General features: G+C 40.4%; 1 protein-coding gene across 2 annotated transcripts; it reads right to left on the bottom strand.

Moving 5' to 3' along the window:
• Nucleotides 1-4,131: 4,131 nt before the first annotated feature.
• Nucleotides 4,132-16,988, bottom strand: septin5b (septin 5b). Of its 2 annotated transcripts, none has more exons than XM_085358671.1 (12): nt 16,946-16,988; nt 16,803-16,813; nt 13,963-14,053; nt 11,429-11,515; nt 11,174-11,297; nt 10,725-10,859; nt 10,525-10,642; nt 5,685-5,786; nt 5,338-5,434; nt 5,093-5,228; nt 4,384-4,486; nt 4,132-4,194 (listed from the first exon to the last, which is right to left on the bottom strand). In XM_085358671.1, exons 1-12 carry the CDS (start codon nt 16,986-16,988, stop codon nt 4,132-4,134), a joined length of 1,110 nt encoding a protein of 369 aa, XP_085214797.1. The 2 variants fall into 2 exon arrangements, with proteins under 2 accessions (XP_085214797.1, XP_085214796.1); XM_085358670.1 differs by having other exon boundaries at nt 16,779-16,813.
• Nucleotides 16,989-20,998: the final 4,010 nt, after the last annotated feature.

Here is a 20,998-nt window from a genome sequence, read left to right on the forward strand (position 1 = left end):
AAGCTAGTATGTTACAAATATGGGATGTAGAACAATTTTAATTCAGGAAATATTCTCTAAAGCATTTTCAAAACCTCTGACATGACAGTCCATAAAATAACATCCGTAATATGGTAAGCATCAATGTTTCTTACACAGTGAGGATGTTGCCATTTAACCATGAAATTAAAACTAAAATACTGTGTCATTGTTGCACATATGACAATATCATAGTTGTAGTAAATAGTTGTCAAAAGATCCATATAAACAGAAAAAGTAACTGATGAACAACAGACACAAAAAGCCAAACAACACAGCGTTCCTCTAAATCCAAAACAATTTGCATAAAATTAAATCCTCAGTTGAGGACTTATAGCCAAAGACGCTTGGTTTAAAGAAGTACTCTGACTGAGCCTTCTTCCTTTAATGTTTATATTATTCCTCGCACTGGAAGGTTCGCCATCACTTGTCTTATCCTGCAGGTAACATTTGATCTGTGATTTTTTTAAATAACGACAATAGCTTTTTGGATTGAAAAGACTGATGTTTACCAACATATATGTTTTTATTATAACTATATTCTGTTGGTGAGAAACAAAGCGTTGATTCTGTTGGGATTTCTTTGACCCTTTTCCCATATTGTTTTCATCTTTTTACACAGCCAAACACACTGAAACAGTGTTCATCTGTCATAAATTAGAGTTACATGTTAATGATTTATGGTAATATATACAAGCTGATTTTTAATCTTGTGTGGAGATTTCAGTATTCCAAACTTTCGTTCCATATATCTTCCTTATAATGTAAAATCTCTGATGAACATGTTGCAAAAAGAGTGTAGAGCTCTGATATGATGGCTTTTTATTGTTTTTGTACAGTTTCAGTAAAAGTCTCATCAGCTCGATGTATATTTATTTTGACTTTAAATGCATACATAAAACAAAGTTCCAGATGAATCTGACTGATAGTATTATTGCTGTAATTATTATTACCATTACTGTTATTATTATGATAGATATTGCAACTTTTTTGTTACCACAGCAATCATGAAATAGAAATCTGATATTGCAACAGTCCTGTTGTATATAAAACAGAAACTATCTTGCACTGAAATGCAAAAAGGCAACATGAAATATACACCTGGTTAGGGCTGCTCGATTATGGCAAAAATGATAATCACGATTATTTTCACTGAAATTGAGATCACGATTATTTGACGATATTTATTTAACCCTTTAAGACCTACTATAGAACCAAGTCCACCAGAGCTTATATTATTTTTATTTATTTTTTTTACATGCTGTAGTGCCATTTGTGGGAGCATTTCAAGTTGCTATACATCAATACAACTGTTATAGCCCATATTTTAATAATATGTATGCATTAAGTGCATAGTAATTACATAAATTGCAAAAAAGTGCAATAAACTACAAAAAAAATTGAAAATCGCTTTTGTTTTGTTTACATATATTTCTACTTGGAGAAATTTAAGAGGTTTATCCCTCAAAACTTTAAATACAATAAAGTTGCAAAAAATAGTTTCCCACCACAGGAAATTTATTTTGAGTGTCTTCATAGTTTTATTTTGGAGATACAGCAATTTTTATATACTGCAGGAAAAACAAAAAACAATCCTATGATGCAAATTTGCAAAGAAAACAGCAGGTGCATCATTTCACTGTGGGAAGTGTTACGAACAGCTGATAGGAACGGCAAAGCGTGTTTCTGGAATATTATGCTTTTGTTCCTGCAAGCGCTTTTTATGCAGTTTTTGCAAAGCTATATGTGGAACGAAACCGTGACCGAGGACAAGCTGATGGCATCAGATGTAAGTACAACTCCTCCGGTTTCATATGCAAAACAAATTATTGCGCTAGCTTACATGGTTCAGGTTCTACAGGGATTTAAAAATAGTTACGCAAAACGGAGCTTACTGCTCTGACCGGCTTTAAAGGGTTAACAATGACTTTAAAAAAATAATATAAAATAGTGTGCAACACCACTGAAGTTTTTTTTTTTTTTTTAAACTCTTTTCAACCAACGGCAGTCACTCTCCAAATAACTTCTGCTTAGCTTTCCGAGCTTCCCTCGGGTCCTCTTAATCAGCGGTCTCCACCCTTTTTTGCGCCACGGACCGGTTTATGCCCGACAATATTTTCACGGACCGGCCTTTAAGGTGTCGCGGATAAATGAGGGAGGGGCTAATAATCGGCTCAGTCATTTTTAATGATCGTTGAAAGCCCAGATCGTAATCGTGATTAAAATTCGATTAATTGAGCAGCCCTACACCTGGTAACCCACAAGTGATTTTGTCTTACTGGATTCAAGTTGGTCTTAAAGTCAATTTATGACTACCCCTCTATAGTAGTGGCCACTTGGTATTTGATTAAACTAATTGTAACATTTGTTACATACAACAAACTACGAGGACTGCATGAACAGCATGCTCTGCTTGTGGCTCTGTTGGCTCATTCAGGTATATCTTTTTGCCAAACAGTGGAACTGCTTCACCTGTTTTGATGCTGCAGACCAACGCTGATCATTCATTGTGAATGTCATGAAGATGGTTTTATTTTTCTTTGTGTGAGTTTGTAGAAATACCAAATATTCTTAAAAAAAATAACAACATAAAAAGTTATGCCCCCTTTAAATACATGGATTTAAAAAGCATTTTGGCATTATCTTGTTTACCAGGCAACCCTTAAAGAGAGCCTATTTTGCTCATTTCCAGCTTTACTTTTATTTTTCTACAGCTAGGCCAGGTAGAAGGTGGTTCTGTACTCACGTCTGTGTGCGCCAGATGACCACATTATGAAGACCCACTCTCACTGACATCATGCAGAGCCAAAACCAGAGCTCATGTGAGCCTCTGGCCATGTTTAAATAAATAAAATCAGTTGTGTGAACATCGAACACTATAACAGCACTGAAACAAAATAGGTTCCCTTTGACTTTTTAGGATTGATATCTTTTTAGGTTGCACGTTACTCTTCCTACTCATAAATGCCTAGATTATTCACAATGCAAGACAACTGCAGACAGATGTGTAGGAGACTGTAATGTGCTTATTAACTGTACATTATATAAAATATGGATGCACCACCAGGTTAGAAAAGTTCAGCCAATGCAGAAGAGTCTTGATGTGTAATACCCCACCCAACCATCTCTGGGTTTAATAGAAACCCATTTAAAAACATCAGCATGTCCACTCAAATACAAAGTACTTTATATTATAATTTCAGTATTATGGGAAATAAGTTATTAGACTACTCCTGATCCTGAGTCCTGATCAGGACACTGATTATATTAAGCCTGATTAAGCAGATATTAAACCTCAAAGAGCAGTGTGTTTCTCCAGTCAGCATTTCAGTTCCACTCACTGTATCATCTGACCATTGTAGGAAAACCCCACATTCAGAATAAGTATTATTAGTATTGTTATTATATTACCAGCAGCTGTTCCAGCTGTTTGTCAGTCCACAAGTACAGTACAAACAATCAGTGAATAAACTACTTAATTCATTGAGGGCATACATGGAGCATTTCTTTTTTTTTTTTTTTTTTTTTTTTTTTTTTGCCTGTCCCGTTTGGCTCTTTTGCCATCAGAATTGTTGTCTAAAGGCAAAGAAAGATGCCCAACGGATTTACTTTACCAAACTGACCATCCCAGCCTTGCCGTAATGGTCCATTTGATTCACCTTTTATTGTTTATTTTATTTTCACTTACTGAATAGGGGACAGACTTGACTGGGGGAAAGAAGGGGAGAAAGAAAGAGGGAAAGAGAAACAGCTGAGAAGAGGGACGGGGGAGAAGGGCAAAAGACAAAAACCAACAGAACGGGCAGAGAAATACATGGAGCATTTCAAGTAAACTAACCATCCCTAAGCCTGTGGTCTAAAAATAACAAAGTGCAAGCTACTCCCTATTGTTTAACATGACTCACTTGGCTAATGACTGTACTTTATCAAACGGCAAAAACATCATGCTGTCATTCATCTACTATATTTTTTGTGACCAGAGTTTAAAGAATTAGGTGAAATATTGACACTGAAGAATTTTTCATCTCAACCCCTAAAAACATGGCATCGGTGAGGGATCACTGCCATCTAAATAAAGATATAAAGGGACAGAGATGCTGTGGGAGAGCGGAGTCACAGTTCCTGTTCATGCATCTGCTGCTGCATCTTCTGAAGCATCTGCTGCATCCTCCTCAGCTACAGACACACCAGATAAACACAAGACAGAGACAGGGGAGCAAGAGGAGCATGAAAGACAGCTTACATAATAACACATATGGGTCATCAATTCACATCAGTGTCTTGCTTATATAACACCCACTGTAATGTATTATTGAGCATCTGAGGTATATCACAGAGTCACAGAGTCGTGTTTTTGACACTCACTTCTTCATCTTTCGTCTTGATAAGCTTCTCAGCCTCAATATCTGGTGTAGACAGTGGCAGAATCGGGTTGGGGCTCTCCACACGCTTATCTGCATTCATCTTACTGTAACAGGACACATAAACATGAGGGATGAGAACAACAGGCTGCCGGCTTCCATTTGTTTCGCAGTCATCCATCACAGTAACACTGGATTTTTTTGTCAGCAAGACAGGAAAATGAGCTAACTCGTTCTTCTGTCTGCAATGGAAGCACAAAGTGTTAAAGCCTTTACTAACAGGATTGTTATCTGATAATAACTTCATTTGAATTATTATGATGGTAGATTCAAATGCAAACAGAAACCAAGGCTACAAAGTAAAATTGATGAGATAACAAGTCAAACTTTTGACTTAGTAATAAAGTCACATAATTTGGCTACGCAACTAATGACACAAAATTATGAGATTAAAAATAAATGTTGTGTTATTAAGTAAAAATGTATACTCACATTTGGAATATACATATATACTGACTGCTCAAGAAAACTTTAAAAAATTACAAGAAAATCATGGTCTTAAGAAGTGTAATGTAATGAAATGAACTTTTTGTCACATACTTTTTGAATATGTCAAAGATCTACTAATCGCCCTGGTTTTGTTCTCCATATCTCAGTTTTACTCATAATTAACCATGTTTTGTGACCATGTGTAGGTTTTGTCAGGTTCACACCTCGTCATGTTCTGGATGCACTGTGCCCTGTAGTTCTCATAGTGACATTCACTGGTGATGTCCTTCAGGTCGTGCATGTGGGTTCTTATCAGCATGGTTCTCAGCTTCACAAAGTCGCAGTGAGACGGGTTCTCCGCTGCACGCAGGACAGGATGAACGTGAGGGTGAATCCAGACAGACTGTTGGCCAATCAGAATTGGGAAAGACAGCCGCACAGCTGCAACCTCCAGTTTAGAGCTGCTTACCCTCCACAATGCCCCAGGGGTAGACTCTCCCTCTCACTCTATGACCTCGAGCTTCTACCACAGTGTTGCTACCAATCACAGCAAACGGCGTGCTCTCCTGCATCACAAGCAGCAGCCACAGAGGAAAGATTCAGATTCCTAATGTCAGAATAAAAGTACAAATACTACTGTTTTATTTAGTGGTACTTCATTCCAAATAAATGTTTTCAATTTCATGTTTTTATTCAGCTAGAAGTAAGATTGTATTGAAGCAGGGGTTAGTTGCAGCTATCATCTGAAAATAGAAAACCATAAAGAAGGAAATTAAAGACGCTGTTTTGGACATATTCAATGTGAATCCTGCTCACCTTCAGCTCTTTATCTTGCTGCTTGAACTCTTCATCCTCATCCGAGTCACAGTGAGGGAACTGATAGATCTTTATCCCATATTTATCGATCTCTTCCCTCACCTGGAAGAAAAAACACATATGAGATGTGATGGATAGCAGCAGAACCACACACATACATACGCCCACAGAATGAGAAAATTTAGCAAGAAGTCAGTGCCCTTCTGTACTGTATATGAAGGCTTTAGAGAGATGTATGAATCATCCTGCGCTAAAAAGAGCTTCAAAAGATTTGCATGTCATCACAGAACTGGACCACAATTTAGGCTAAATGAGACAAAAATGGATCCTTTATTTTATCATTTTTTGTTATGTATTAGAAAAAACAAATAATAAATCATCAAAAACAACAAAGATTTTTCCAGCTCAGACATCAAAGGTACACTTTTATGAGACAGTGTAGCTGTTGCGTGCTATGCTTGCAGCACCCAATACCAATAAAAAAGTAAATTTGAAAAATTTTGTTTAGGAAATTGTTGATTATTTTGCTACGTAGATTATACATATCTTCACGAATACTGTTTCTTTGAGTAATTTTGTATTCAGGGCCACAGAAATGTTGTGTAATAGTACTTTATATGTTTTTAACAATTTAATATTTGTTTAATTCCTATGCTTACAATATTATAATGCAATGCTAGCACTAGGCTAAAAAAATGTGTATTGTTTCAGAAAGATGCTAGCTGTGGACTGTCACATAAATAAAGGAAGTAAATGTTCAAATAAATTTGTATTCTTTTGATAATGTGGGTAACAGGGTTGCATCGGTTGAGTGACACTCAGAATAGTCAGAACAGATGAGAAAAACACAAAATATGTCAAAGAGGAGGCCATGAGGTTAACACAGAGCTCAATCATGTCACTTCCTTTTTGTTATGTATTTAATATATACTTTACGTCAGTTTATTTAACATTTATGTGTGTTTTTCTTAGGTTTTTGGTTGATATTTGGTCTCCATTAAAATTACAGTGCCATAATACTAGCAAAAGCATCTCCTAGTGAAAATGCAATGTGAATGCTGAAAATGTGAAGTTTTTGCCTGAAAGGTTTAAAAATATTTGAAATATTCAAAGCTCAACTTGCAGAATAAGCTTAATTGCATAAGATTACCAAAAGATCAGCCAGCTTAAGTGTAAAAAACGAGAGTACCAAAACCTGAAAATGTGCTAAACAAAATAAAAAAACATACACAAACTAATCTTAATTTGTAGTCTAAGGAAGACTACGATGACCTGGGTGACTGAGAACCTTCACAGACATAATCTTAATTTGCTTACATTTGTGTAAAGGAAAGAGAAAGACATTTTTTTAATCATTCTCCACCCTCTTAGAGCAGGTGATGTCATCATGCAGTGGAGGAATAAATTCCATTAACTCAGTTTTCATGTTTGTAAAGTTTATTTATGGATGTGAAAGGGATTACTATTGCAAAAAAAGTAATTAAATTACTGTTACTTTCCCATAAGCACGCTGTGTCACTGCGTTACTGAACCGTGATTTTGTTAGTGAGAGTGTCTCATGATAATGACGTAAGCGACGGTCGTGGTAACAGACGTGTGTAGATCAACAATGGATAATATATAGAGTGCGGAGAGAGTACGACCGTGCAGCATTTAAAGCTTAAGTGCTGACATTACTTTGAGTTTGACTCTGTAAAAAGTGTCAAAAACATTAGCGTCCACTGTTCACTGCGTGGGAAGAAAATTTCTTTTTACAGCGAAAAAACTGAGCAAGTACTGAGCACGCTGCCACGGGAATGTGAAATTCACAGAGAGACCCCCGGATACTCCCACTGAAATGACCGCTGCAGCACCGGGCAAACCTCCACTGGCTCCACGACTGCTAAACAGGTGAAAATAGATTAAGAAAATAGAAAATAGAGTGACAGGACTCAGAGCCGCAGAGTCTTTGATTTTATTTATTTTCTACTGCGTTTTACTTGCATCTATTTGAAAGATGCAAGTAAAACACAAAACATTATTTTATTTTATGTGCTGGAATATGCAGAAAATAGGTTTAAATGTTAAACAAATTTCTTCAAGTCAAAGACTGTTGCATATAATTTAATTTTTGCTTGATGCAATGTGCATAAGGTTTTTTGTTTTTGTTTTTTTTTGTTTTTTTGTCTGTCCCGTTTGGCTCTTTTGCCATCAGAATTATTGTCTAAAGGCGAAGAAAGATGCCCAACGGATTTACTTTACCAAATTGACCATCCCAGCCTTGCCGTAATGGTCCATTTGATTCACCTTTTATTGTTTATTTTATTTTCATTTGCTGAATACGGGACAGACTTGACTGGGGGAAAGAAGGGGAGAAAGAAAGAGGGAAAGAAAAACAGCTGAGAAGAGGGACGGGGGAGAAGGGCAAAAACCAAAAACCAACAGAATAAGCAGAGAAAAAAAATACATATATCGATCACCTGTTGAGAAAGAAAAAAGAAAACAAGCAGAAGAAAACAAGAGTAATAGAATAAACAACATCACAATGATATATGGGAATATGACAGTAAATACTAAATATTAAACATTATTGTGCAGCACATAAGATCAACAGAACACAGTGTGCTTTGAGGTAGGAGCCAAAAAGGGTGTAGTTTGTGTGTGTGATCACCCGTGTGTACACCTGTGAGCATGGACGCGCTTGTTTTTAAAAGGTTCCTTCATGTAATGATCTGCTAGAGCAGGGGTGTCAAACTCAAATGGGCCAGTGGGCCAAAATTCTAAACTGGAACAAAGTCGCGGGCTAACATTAATATTTATTGAAAAAAAAAAAATTCTTCCTCTAGATATAAGAATGAATCTTTTCTTATGGACTCAAACAAGTTTTGCTGAAAAACTGAATATGGAACAAGCAAAGCTTAATACTAAACAATATATATATTAGCTGTATAATACCAGTAGGCCTGCTCCAATAGTAATTTGGTATGGCTTTGCGGGCCAAATGTCATTAGGCTGCAGGCCAAATGTGGCCCGCGGGCCAGAGTTTGACACCTCTGTGCTAGAGGGTGTGGGGGAGCCACAGCCCCGTCCTCCAGGGCATGAAGCAGGTGTGGAGGAGATCAAAACTCCAGACATCCAGAGGCCCCCAGAACACAAGAGACCAAGGAAGACCAACAGAGGGGCAGCCGCGCCACTGTCCCAGAAAGAGATGAGGAGAGTCCCAGATGAGGGCTCACTCAGCAGCCGCGGAGCAGAAGCCAGGGGGGGTTGCAGTGACGCGCCCGTGAGCTCCGCCGGCAGCCAGCTGCGCCTGAGTGACCGAGCCCCAGGCCGAGAGGCCGGGGGCACCCCACCTCCGAAGTGGCCCGAGCGAGCCCCAGGCTCCAGGCCCCGATAAGCGGCCGCCAAGGAGTGAGCCGGTGTGTACCCGGACGCCCATCCCACAAAGAACCTACAATGCACCGATATCCAAGGGAGTCCGCCACCGGCAGGGGAAGTGGTGGGGGAGATAGGCCTCCAAACCTTGGAGGGCCTGAGATGTGCCCAGAGAGGTGGCGTCTGATACCCAACCTGACATATAGACACAGAAATACAGGCACACACAGACACAAACATCCATCCCCACCCTCATGCTCTCATATGCACTTACTCCACACTCAACCAACGTGGAGACAGACATAAAGAGACGCTGTACACACGATCACACTCCCCAAGCGTACTCTACAAACCGGGTCTAGGTACCCTTGCCCCTGGAGGGGGGAACTGCACCCAGACCCAGGTGGTGTTACCCTTTTCCCTGCGGTGGGGAGAGGCAGACCACCCCGACTCCGCAGCAGCAGGGAGGCCCCACACTCCAGACCCCAGTCGGACGGCCAACTCCTCCTCCTAGCCCCCCTGCTCCAGCAGGCCGCAGAGAACGGGGGTGAGAGAAGACTCCAAACCTCCCTCCACCCGCTCATTGTAGTGTTGATGCATGTGTGTTCTAAGGTGCATTTAAAACCCAGGAGGGCATGGAGCTACCTGCCAGAGAGCAGCAGGTAAGCGCATAGCCCCTCCTGATAGCCCTCAATGTCTACGTGTATTTAAAATTGAGAGGTGGGCAGCGACGCCAGGGGTGAGGTGTACACCCTGATGGTAATTTGGACTCCGTGATTGTGCCCACCCCCAAGATCCTATATGTATGTGTTATGAGAGTGTGAGTAATGTGAATGTCTAAGTTGTGGGATAAAATTGAGGCAGAGGCAGCCAGAAGGGGACAGAGGGGGGGGGGTAGCTTCCTCTGCACCCTGGTGACATACCCCTACTCCAAGGCCCTGCATGTGTGGGTGGTTGTGGTGGAGCGGGAAGAGGGAGGCAGCTGGATAATGTGCATAAGGTTAAAGGATTAAAACTAATAAAACAAGTTTTAAAAAGAGACTTTTTCATTTGATTACATTTTGTATGATGGATTATTCAGAAAAAGTAGAATTGGGCTGAAAGGTCTATTGCTTTATTACCTATTCAGGTTGTGTATCATGTTTTTAATTTTGTTTTACAGTAGGTAATGACATCATGCAGTGGTGGGGAAAATGCCATGAAAAACGAAACTCTTCAGAAAACTTAAACTGTAACTTATAAGTTAGGGTGGATTTAAAGAGGATTGAAAGATTTCTCCATTAATTTGTCTGTAACATGAAGTATGCAGAATTGGTTAAGTGCTAGTTAAGGATCTCAGTAATGTGAATTTTTAAACAGCATTCACATTAATTTGGGACTTTTCATTTATTTTACAGTGAAAATACTTCAGCATAAATTCACTTTTTATTTTCCACATATAAAGCTGTCATAATTGCAGTGAAATCATGTGTCTTTATGATCTTACCCTTTCTTTGAGTTTCTTTATCTCAAAGGGAGTGAGGCAGTCAGCTTTAGCGATGAGAGGAACCACATTAACTTTATCCTGCAGGGCCTTCATGAACTCTATATCAACAGGATGAAGCCTGCAGGAAGATACGAACTTCCCTGAATCTGTGTACGATACATGTGTGCATATGTGTGTGTAAGAAAATATATATATATTACCCATGTCCAAATGGGGGTATGAAGTAGAGGCAGCAGTGCACTCTGTTGTCCTGGATGTTCTTCCTGTTGAGTCCGCTCTCATCTCTGAAGTACTGTTCAAACTGCTGGTCGATATAATCTGTAATGGGCCTCCAGCTAGAAAATAACGGCATATTTGCATATTTACATGTTTTGCTAAAAAATTGATCTACTTTTCTAAAGAGTCATTTTGATCTCGAAGGTGGTTTGCTTAGCTTACAGTAATAGCAGGTTTGTGTCTGTCTGAGCTAGCTTACCCAGTTCATTCACTCAAACATGGTCCAAAGCAGACAATCTGACCATATGAAAGGAGAGTCTACGTGGACTTTACTTAATAAGTAAAGTCCACTTTACTTAGAAAAATAAGAGGGCTTCTTCCATTTGATGTTTATCACCATGCTCATCTTGTTCGGTACAAACTCAACCCTTACCACGCCGTGTTGTTGACAGCATCTCCAAATCCTGGGGTGTCCACAATTGTAAGTTTCAATTTCACCCCCTTTTCCTCAATGTCCACAGTGTGCTTTGTGATTTCCACTGTCTGACTGATGCGCTCTTCGGGGCAAAACAACAAACAGATATGGATATTAAACCAGAGAGTTATACAATGACTCTGTAGTCACTGTATAACTGATGAAAGAAACAAGAAGAATGGTGTGAAGACGTCTGATAGATTAGTCACTCACCTTCAGCGTTGAGCAGCTTTCTGTCTTTATGAAGATCAGTGAGGAAAAGGCTGTTCACCAGAGTGGATTTACCTAGGCCAGACTCACCTGTAGGATACATATTGATCATTACATCAGTGTAACATGCTCACTGTCACATGGAAACTAATTTTATTGTCAGTTAAAGCAAGGGAGTAAAACTTGTGTTATTAATTAGTGTGGCTCGGATAAAGATTATCTGGGCCAATTGTTGTGAAGACTGAAATTTCTGGTGCTTGAATCTGCGATTTGACATGTTTACAGCAACGCTTTTTGCAGCTTATCTACCCCTCAAATAGTCTCGCACACCAAAACAAATCCCTACCCTAATGAGGACACACGCATGATCTTTCTCTTAGAATGTAGGTATGAACAAAGTCAATAGCACAAAGCAAATATAAAAACCAGCAGAAAGACACTTTAAAGTGATCACTACGGTGATTCCACCTTAGAAACATAAACAGGTAGAAACAGAGGATGCAGTCCGACTGCTCATCAGTTTGTTGTTACCTTTTGAAGTTCACAGTCTGGTTGCTGGGCTGGGGTCAGCATTCCCTCAGCTTTTCCTCAGCCTGCACCACTATTACCTCCTTCAGCACAAAACTGAACTCAGTTGATTGTAGTGCATGTACAAGTAGAATCAATAAGCGGGCTCGATAGGCAAACAGACTAGCAATTCCAAGAAATTGAACTACTGGGTACTGGTTCTTTACAAGAGCCGGTTCTCGATTTCCATTCCAATTTTGGTGTGTGTCTGCACATTACCAAAGTGATAGTTAAATCACACAAGCATATCCAGCATATAATTGAAGTGCAATCTCTCAGCCTTAACTCAAGGGCTTTAGCAAAAGATTTGTATTAATTAACTTTTCTGTTTTATTACTCAGTTACTTGCCATTAAATATCATTTATCGTCAGGGGGTTGCAGCCATATAGTTTATGGATGCAGGTGGCTATTGAAGTTTGCTAGCATTAGCTGATAAGCTAGCACTTAAGAGCCTGTTATCCAAATAAGGCCATTTCTGGTTCCAAAAAATGCAATAGCCATCTTTTATTTGCAGTCTGTGCGATACACACATTGAGCATTTATTTCTCAACTGATCAGGTAATCTCCAAAGCTATTCCTTAACAGGCAATATCAATTTCCCTCTGTCCTTAATAACAGGACTGTGGGTCAGATATCCATGCAACATGGATAACATGGATCAACACCTAGTCTATAAGGCGCCCAGGAGGCATTCTCATTAGATACCTGAAGCACTTTGCTTATTTCCTTTCAATGTGGAGGAGTAGCAACTTCTCTGTCTAATGCTGAGCAAATATACTTTTTGATGTTTTCTACTGCTTGTAGTCATAATCTCTTTCTTTCTACTCTTCACCACCCTGAGCTTGTGGCCATGGGTAAAAATGTAGATTGATCACCACAACAGACTGCAGAAGATACACCAATCAATCTGTCAGTCTTCAATCCACATTACCTCACTCATGAACAAGACCCTGAGAAAAGAACAGCAACTCATCCCCAACCGAGAGGGAGCTTTCCACCTTTTTCCAGTTTAGAACGATGGCCTTACGCTTGAAGCTGCTACTTCTTATTCCAGCAGTTCACACTCAGCTGCAAGTCTCTCAAGTGCAAGCTGAGGTCATGGTTCAATGAAGCCAACAGAACTACATCATCTCCAATAAGTCGAGATGATATATTAAGACCACAAAACCCAACATCCTCTACCTCTTGGCTGCACCTGAAAATGATGAACAGAACTGGTGACAGAAGACAGTCTTGGTGGAGTCCAGTACCACTGGGAATGAGTCTGACTTACTGCTAGCAATAAAAAACAAGCTGTTACTACACCAAGCTCCCACAACAATGTGCATGATACCTCACATGAACTTTGATGGCTGTGAGTTCTGGCCCTGATATGTTGATGGACATATTCTGAAATGCCCACATATATACTAGGTCTGTGAAGGTTCTCAGTCATCCAGGATCCAGGTCATCGTAGTCAAAGGAGCTTGCAAAGAAAAGCGTCTGGACTTCTTTAAGTTGCTTGAAGACGTTTCACCTCTCATCCGAGAAGCTTCTTCAGTTCTAAGGTCAAATGGTGGCAATTTCACACCTTGGCTCAGGCGATTAGAGGATCATCAGGGGGTCCTTTTGTCCCTCTTTGGGGGGATACTCCCACTAGGTTTAAATCTGGGACTCCCCACCATTTGACCTTAGAACTGAAGAAGCTTCTCAGATGAGAGGTGAAACGTCTTCAAGCAACTTAAAGAAGTCCAGACGCTTTTCTTTGCAAGCTCCTTTGACCACATATATACTAACTAGTCAAAGTTTTTAAATAAAATGTGACAGACTACTGTTAACCTTTTGCCTATAATATGTAGCTTGTTAGATGGCAATTCATATTTAAACAGGCTGTGCAGAAAGTGTAATGTGAAAGTTTGATGTAATGACATCCTGTCTTGGTTTGACACTTTTGGTGCATGACAAAGTTGTGTCCTTTTAAACCTCGTACCTGCAACCAAGAGTGTGAAGTCAAAGCCTTTTTTCACTGACTTCCTGTGCAACTGGTTGGGCAGTGTGGCAAAACCAACATATTCTTTTTCCTGGAAACAACCACACAGATAGAAAACAAAGCAGCAGTGGTTAACCCAGAAACTTTGGTTGACAAAGAACCACCTGTGTACACCAACACAGTGGATTTCAACTCAAACAAACAAGATGTGATTGAAGTGCAGATTTTTCAGCTTTAATTTAAAGGCTTAAACATCTTTCTCGGGCAATAACGAGTACAATATGCTTTATGTCTTAAAGATATGCCTATAGTTTAACTAGTCGGTATATGTCATCTAGCTTCATAGAAAGATAAAGATGGGTATCATTTGCATAGCAACAAATATGTATGCTATGACTTTTATTGATACTTCCTTAGGGAAGCATGTATAAAGCAAAACAGAAATGGCCCCAGCATAGAACCCTGTGGAACTCCATGACTGACATCTGTGTGTGAATAAGATCCCCCATTTACATGAACAAACTGTAGCTTGTCTTATTATACGTGCAAAATCTCCAAGTATTCATAATACAGTATAGCAGGCAGTTGTTTCACAACAGGAGGGGGTGGAGAGAGTGTACAGTGCAGAGGCATACACGTATCTGGAAAGATGGGTGAAAAGGAACAAGAACCTTCAAACAGAGGCTTGAAAGAGACAGATGTCTCTGATATGAACTCAGTAGCAGGTCAAATATAAATCCAGGCTCTCCCATCATACATTAGATTTTCTCCAAATGTTTTCATCTGAGGATATTACAAGCTTTTAATATCAAATCTTATACACAGTGCATTAGCTGTGTTACTGAGCAGAGGTGGTTCTGAAGTTGGAGAATGTTTCTGTGTGTGTGTGTGTGTGTGTGTGTGTGTGTGTGTGTGTGTGTGTGTGTGTGTGTGTGTGTGTGTGTGTGTTACTGCTTTGCTTGCATATTGACAGTTTGTCTGTGAATGTGTTTGTAAGTCACACCCACACACAGATCATAAAATACAGAGATGCAGACTGCTGCGTCTGTGTCGGCTGCTCTGACTCAGCCTCAGCGCTGCTGTCCAACATGGCACCACAGCAGAAAACAGTGAAGCAGGATGAAGGCAAAAAAAATCAATTATTAACCACTCGTGGGATTTTGTAAATATAAATCTGAAAATAAAGAGTGAAGAGCGGATGCTGTATGTAAGAGCTGTCAGAATATCTTTTTGTGAAAATATCAGCTGCAGGGGAGGGGTGTAGCGGCAGTTCAGGGGGCATGGCTAGGGGAGGCTGGTCAACATACACCTGGGAGTAATTGTGGGATTTCACGACTCCTACTTCCTCCTAACAGTAGATGCTGGAGAGGGGTGCTGAGCCGTAAGCAGGAAGCAGTAACAGAGAGACAGGATGATAAGCCAGACACTGTTGGCCTGTGAAAATCACTGTGCTCGTGTGCATAGTGTAAATAAACTTGTCATCACTGCAACTCTTTGGCTGAGTATCAGGTCGTTATGCTACAAAAATGTTCCCTGAATCTCTGAAAAGCAGTCATTTACCAAACTGCACCAAATTTCACAGTAACATATTACAGTGGCTAAAGAGACTAACATAAAGTGATAAGAAACATTTTTGGAGTTGAATTCATTGATTATGTTATGAAATTTTCATCCAAATCATCTATGTTAACTATTTTTCAGCTTTGAACAGCTTGTTACAAAAAAACACACATCTTCTGACTTGTGACTAAGGATGTAGTCCACTCAAATTAGCTCTATGCTCTCATGCTTGGACACTAAAAAATGAACTTGATTCCTAGGTCATAAAAATTGTTCTTTATCTCATACTGAATTCATCCTCCAGATGCTCCATAACATCCTCCTTTAAGCTAATTTACTTTTCATTGACTGTGTGTTAGAAAAAGGAGGTTTGAACAATATAGGATGATTTTTCCAAGTTCGGAGATTGGGCTGGATATTCCTAATATGGTCATCTCAGTCACACAGCTCTGGATGAGCACAGACGCTAGACCCACATGCTGTCAAAACTTATCTATACAAGGGGCACTCTGAACAAAGGTGGGTTAAAGGGGAAGAAACTGAAATAACTTTTCAATTCACTACCACCATAGTTAGCTGAAATAATTAGCTAATCCAGTTGTACAGGATGTTTTCTAAGCAGAAATGGCAAAACCTCTGTAATTCTAGCTTCTTAGTGCAAGGGTTTGGTTTTTGTTTTTTTTCTGTTTCACATCACTCAGGATTAACTCGGGATCTTTAAGACTTGGAAAAGCCCAAGATGTGGAGACGTCACTGGACTAAACAGACTGACTCATTACTGAAACATTTTAATTTTTATTAAAAACTTTGACAGCCCTGCCAATGAAAGAAAGAAAAAGGCCCAAATACTGAGAAGCTGGACTCAATGAGATGATGACCAGACCAGCATAAAAGACCAAAAGTGTTCACAGAGCTGTCCAGCAGAGCTATGCTTACAGATGTGTGCAGATGTTACAAACTGCCCCCCTCCCTGCCAAGACTGCCCTATATTATTTATGTTATTTTTCCCCACTCTGTGAAAAAATTCTGGAGGCACCCATGCAGAAGTGGGGTCTCTGTTACTGCTGACCTGTAATATGCAGCGTCGTTGCTGCATATGCCACTGATCTTTAAGACAGGAAGAAGCGTCAGGAAATACTACAGCATTTCACCCGTGCAGGTGCTGCGCAGAATAGGGCTTTTATTTTGTAAGTCATGTATATATAAACACACACACACACACACACACACACACACACACACACACACACACACACACTTATCTGCTGTGTGCCTCTTACCTCTCCATCATCTGAGACGTGAAGCCAAATTCCATCAGACACGAGGCAGGGATGGCAGGAGGAGAGAATCCGAGCAAACACACGTTAAAACGCTCACGCGCGTCATGGAGGCACCACTAAGCAGCCTTGCTGAGAAAGCTTACCTGTCTGGGGCGCGCGGCTCTTGTACCTGCTGTCGGCAGTCATGCTGGACACAGCTGGTGGAAGATGCGTCCGGAGTGAATGAGAGAGGAGGGTCTGAGCCGTAGCTCAGTGGGCGGAGGGCTTCAGCACGAGCTCTGACATGTGCAGAAGTAAGAAATCATAAGACATAAAATACATAAAACCCTCTGTCGTCGTGTTCTACTCTCTCTCCCGCAGGTTTGCAGCATATTTATTGTGTAGAGGAAAAAAATGGATTGCAGTTCACGTGAAACCCCAGGGGGAGGCGTCACAACCCCATTATTGCGCAAAGAACGTCACTTTCTATGTCATCTAGGGTTGCCAACCGTCCCTTAAAAAACGGAATCGTCCCGTATTTAGAAACAAAAGTACACGTCCCGTATTGAGCTAATAAGGGACGCACTTTGTCCCGTAATACAGTGAGAATCAAAAGTAGTCTATAAATGTTAATGGAATTAACGCTTTGTTTGAAAACATAATTCCCAGCCCCTCTCCTGCTTTGTGACCAATGAGCTGACAGCACACTTATGACAATTCGAGTATGACAATTCAGATTATCTCATTGGTCGAGGAAAGGTCGCTTGCGGAGAAAATACCGGAAGACAACAGATGACCACAACAACAAGCATGGCCAACAGGGAAACAAACGCCGACACTGCGGTGCACGTCTCGGATGACAGTACACCTAAAGCTGGGCAAACACTGCGATTTTTTTCAGTCACGTTATTCAGCTCTTGCTCAAACTGCACGATTGACTCGCAGGGATTAGAAGTTTGCAGGTCACGATGCAGGTCTCACACTATACGGCCCGATGCTCTGATGCGACCTGAGTGCTCACACTGTGCCTCCATAACATGAAGGTTATAACAGAAAATCTGTCGCTCGCTCTCTCTGTCTTTCACTCACACAGACACACCACCACCACCAACTTTGCTAAATTGCTAATGAAAAACATTGATCAGGCAGCTGTGAATGAGCAGCAGTGTAAATCCAACTATTTTCACGGTTGTTGTGGTCGTGATAATTTTGTGATGCCACATCGAAAAGGCTCGGATGAGCTTTCCAAAGTTCTACAAGTGCCTCCATCACTTGTGTCCAGATCACACGCTGCACAGCCGTGCTGCTCCATCTTTTACACCGATGTTTACGTGTTTGCGCATGAGCAGTGTGAGCGGCTGTGGTGACACCCTCACGAGCGATTGATGATCGGGAGCTGGTCGTGAGGTGTTAATCGCTTCTCGTTACCCCACGTATACTACACGATGCACGATGAAGGCCAAAATCGGGCCGATCACCAAATCGGTCGCACGACTCAAAAATCGGCTCAAAATGGGCCAAAAATCGCACAGTGTAAGCCCAGCGTTAGAGCAGCAATGTTTGTTCCCCTCAGAGAAAGAAAAGAAAAAAGGCTGCAAAAGTACAGGGAGGACTGGGAAAAGGAAAACACCTGGCTGGGAAAGTGCACGATAACACCTATAAAGCGCACTGCACTGTGTGCCGGCGCACTTTTTCCATAGGCATGCTTCTAGTGGTGGGCACAAGAAGAACATGAGGGGCGTGAAAGCTCGGGGAACCCTTAACCAATTGTTTGTCCACCAGGCCACGGCAGAAGCAGATATGGTATGTAAACACTGGTTTGTTGTTTAAACCCTCTGGTTAAGGTTAATATGGGCATGTGCGGTGAATATCAGCGCTATGTGGCCAGAAGTGTGATAATATCATTTATTTTGTGTAATAAACAACTGCAAGGATAGATGATTACAACAAATAGATGAATAATACATAAAAGTAATACATAGATGAATAATGATGATGAGTTAAGGTGCGTAATCATGGGAACAAGCGGGTTTACAAACAGGAGCAGCTGATTAGCATTAGAAAAGCTGAAATAATACCTCAACTGAAGCCAATTGTACTAAATGCACTATATGTGCACTGTTACAAGAATATTTTTCGTTCTATTGCTTTCTATTAATTTATATAATTTTAAGTTAAGCAGGACAGAGTTCTTTTAAAGAAAGATTTACTTTTATTCTCAAAAGTTAAGCATGACAGGCTTCTGTTTAAGAAAGAGACCTGTTTTACTGTGTTAATGTTGTCATTTTGAGCTAAAAATAAATGGCTAAATGATCATTTGTTTCCCATATGGTCATATCACAAAGAATATGCATCTGCTTAAATCAAATTCAAGTCAAATGGTTAAAAAATAATTTCACACACACAAAAAAAGAGCTACCACACTGGGAAGGGTGAAGACAACTAGGTTGCCCGGCCCTGGCCACGAGGTGTCCCTTATTTATTTTTCAGGGAGTTGGCAACCCTAATGTCATCTGTCCCCCATTCCACTGTCATTTGTCCCCTTGACCCACATTTTGAGATGATGTGCCCCTGCTTTTAATAGGTACGTCCGGCAGAGTAGGCTGCCTTTGTGGGTCAAGCGCAGGTGAGCAGATCAGCCTGCTCTGCTGTGCCCACATGCGACTCACAGTCACGTGACACTGGCTACACATTTCGGCCAGTGTGATAAATGAGTACAGAAAATGCAGCTCCAGTAAACAATTGATTACTGGACGAACAGACTCAGGTATCACGTGACAGTTAAAAAAGAGAGGGGGGGGGGGGGGGGGGGTGATGGCATTAAATGCATCGATGCTCTCAGAAAGACTGTGCTGCTTTCAAAGAATGATTGTCACTTTGTTGGTGAGTCAGTGTGATATCAGGTTACTTTGCATCTTTCGCTTGGAGGAGTGTGAATGTGCATATTGAACAGGTATGAACAAAATACAAACCGGTGCCTCCTAAATGCAGCGGCTCCCAGCCCAGGGATTTAGGCTTTCAAAGGGTCAAACCTATCACTGCAAGGTTGACCAGCTGGAGAGAAAGCTAACAAAAAAATCCAAGTGTGGAGTAATTTATTGTAGGGTTGTTTTTTAATGAAATGCTAGGAATTTCAGTTAAGTGAAAAATGATTACCACTGTAGTGAAAATGGTAAATGGTAAATGGCCTGTATTTATATAGCGCTTTTTACTAGTCCCTAAGGACCCCAAAGCGCTTTACATATCCAGTCATCCACCCATTCACGCACACATTCACACACTGGTGATGGCAAGCTACATTGTAGCCACAGCCACCCTGGGGCGCACTGACAATATATGTTTAGCTTTATCCTTTCTTTAATTTCATTTTTAGCACTCATCATCTACTGTGCCAGGGGTGTCTGTATATTATTTAAATGACTGGGGATCACCATTTTGACCTTAAGGTCAGAGATGCAACATAATAACCTAGAGCTCAGTGATTTAATCCCTGCTTGAAGAAAATACCATGAAAACACCATTACAGAGCGCACACTTCTAAACTGAAAGTGCACCACTAAGACCTCTGATAAGTTTGCTACTGAACACAGAAACTGTATTAATGTTTAGTGAAATTTAAATACATTTTGTATTAAAATCATTTTTTTGTTTAAAACAGTCATTTAATTATATTTTAATGGCATTTTCATTTAAAATGCAAAGTGGAATGAGTATGCTGTTGTTCTGTGTGGCAGTTCTTTACATTGATTTTATTATATTAATTGAATCAGTTCCCAAAAAGCACTGTTGAACTGCTCGCATGGCTTATAGGGCACTGCCTAAAGTGACCGTCAGGTGTCACAGCTATACTTTCTGAGAGAAAAATAACAAAAAAACAATTTAAAAAATCCAGAAAAATGCATTTTCATGAGCGCCACAGGGGGGATTTTGTCCCACACCTCTTTGCAGATCCTCTCCAAGTCATTAGTGTTTCATGGTTGATGTTTGGCAACTCGAACTCTCAGTCCCTCCACACAGAAGTTTGTGGAATGTGTGCGAAACTTGTGGTCAACTACAAGACACGTCTCTGTGATTCCCAACAAAGGGCTTGCCACCAAGTAGGGGAGACCGGGGATAGTTGTAACATTTTTGACATTTCTGTCTGTAAATTGGAGCTCTTTTAAGGTAGTGGATTCAAAATGTAATGCAAAGTATTTACATGTCTCTGCTATTAAATA

Source organism: Diplotaxodon limnothrissa, linkage group LG7 (genome assembly GCF_057381915.1).
Source record: "Diplotaxodon limnothrissa isolate DT_005_m linkage group LG7, D_limnothrissa_male_GT1.1, whole genome shotgun sequence".
Taxonomy (NCBI): domain Eukaryota; kingdom Metazoa; phylum Chordata; class Actinopteri; order Cichliformes; family Cichlidae; genus Diplotaxodon; species Diplotaxodon limnothrissa.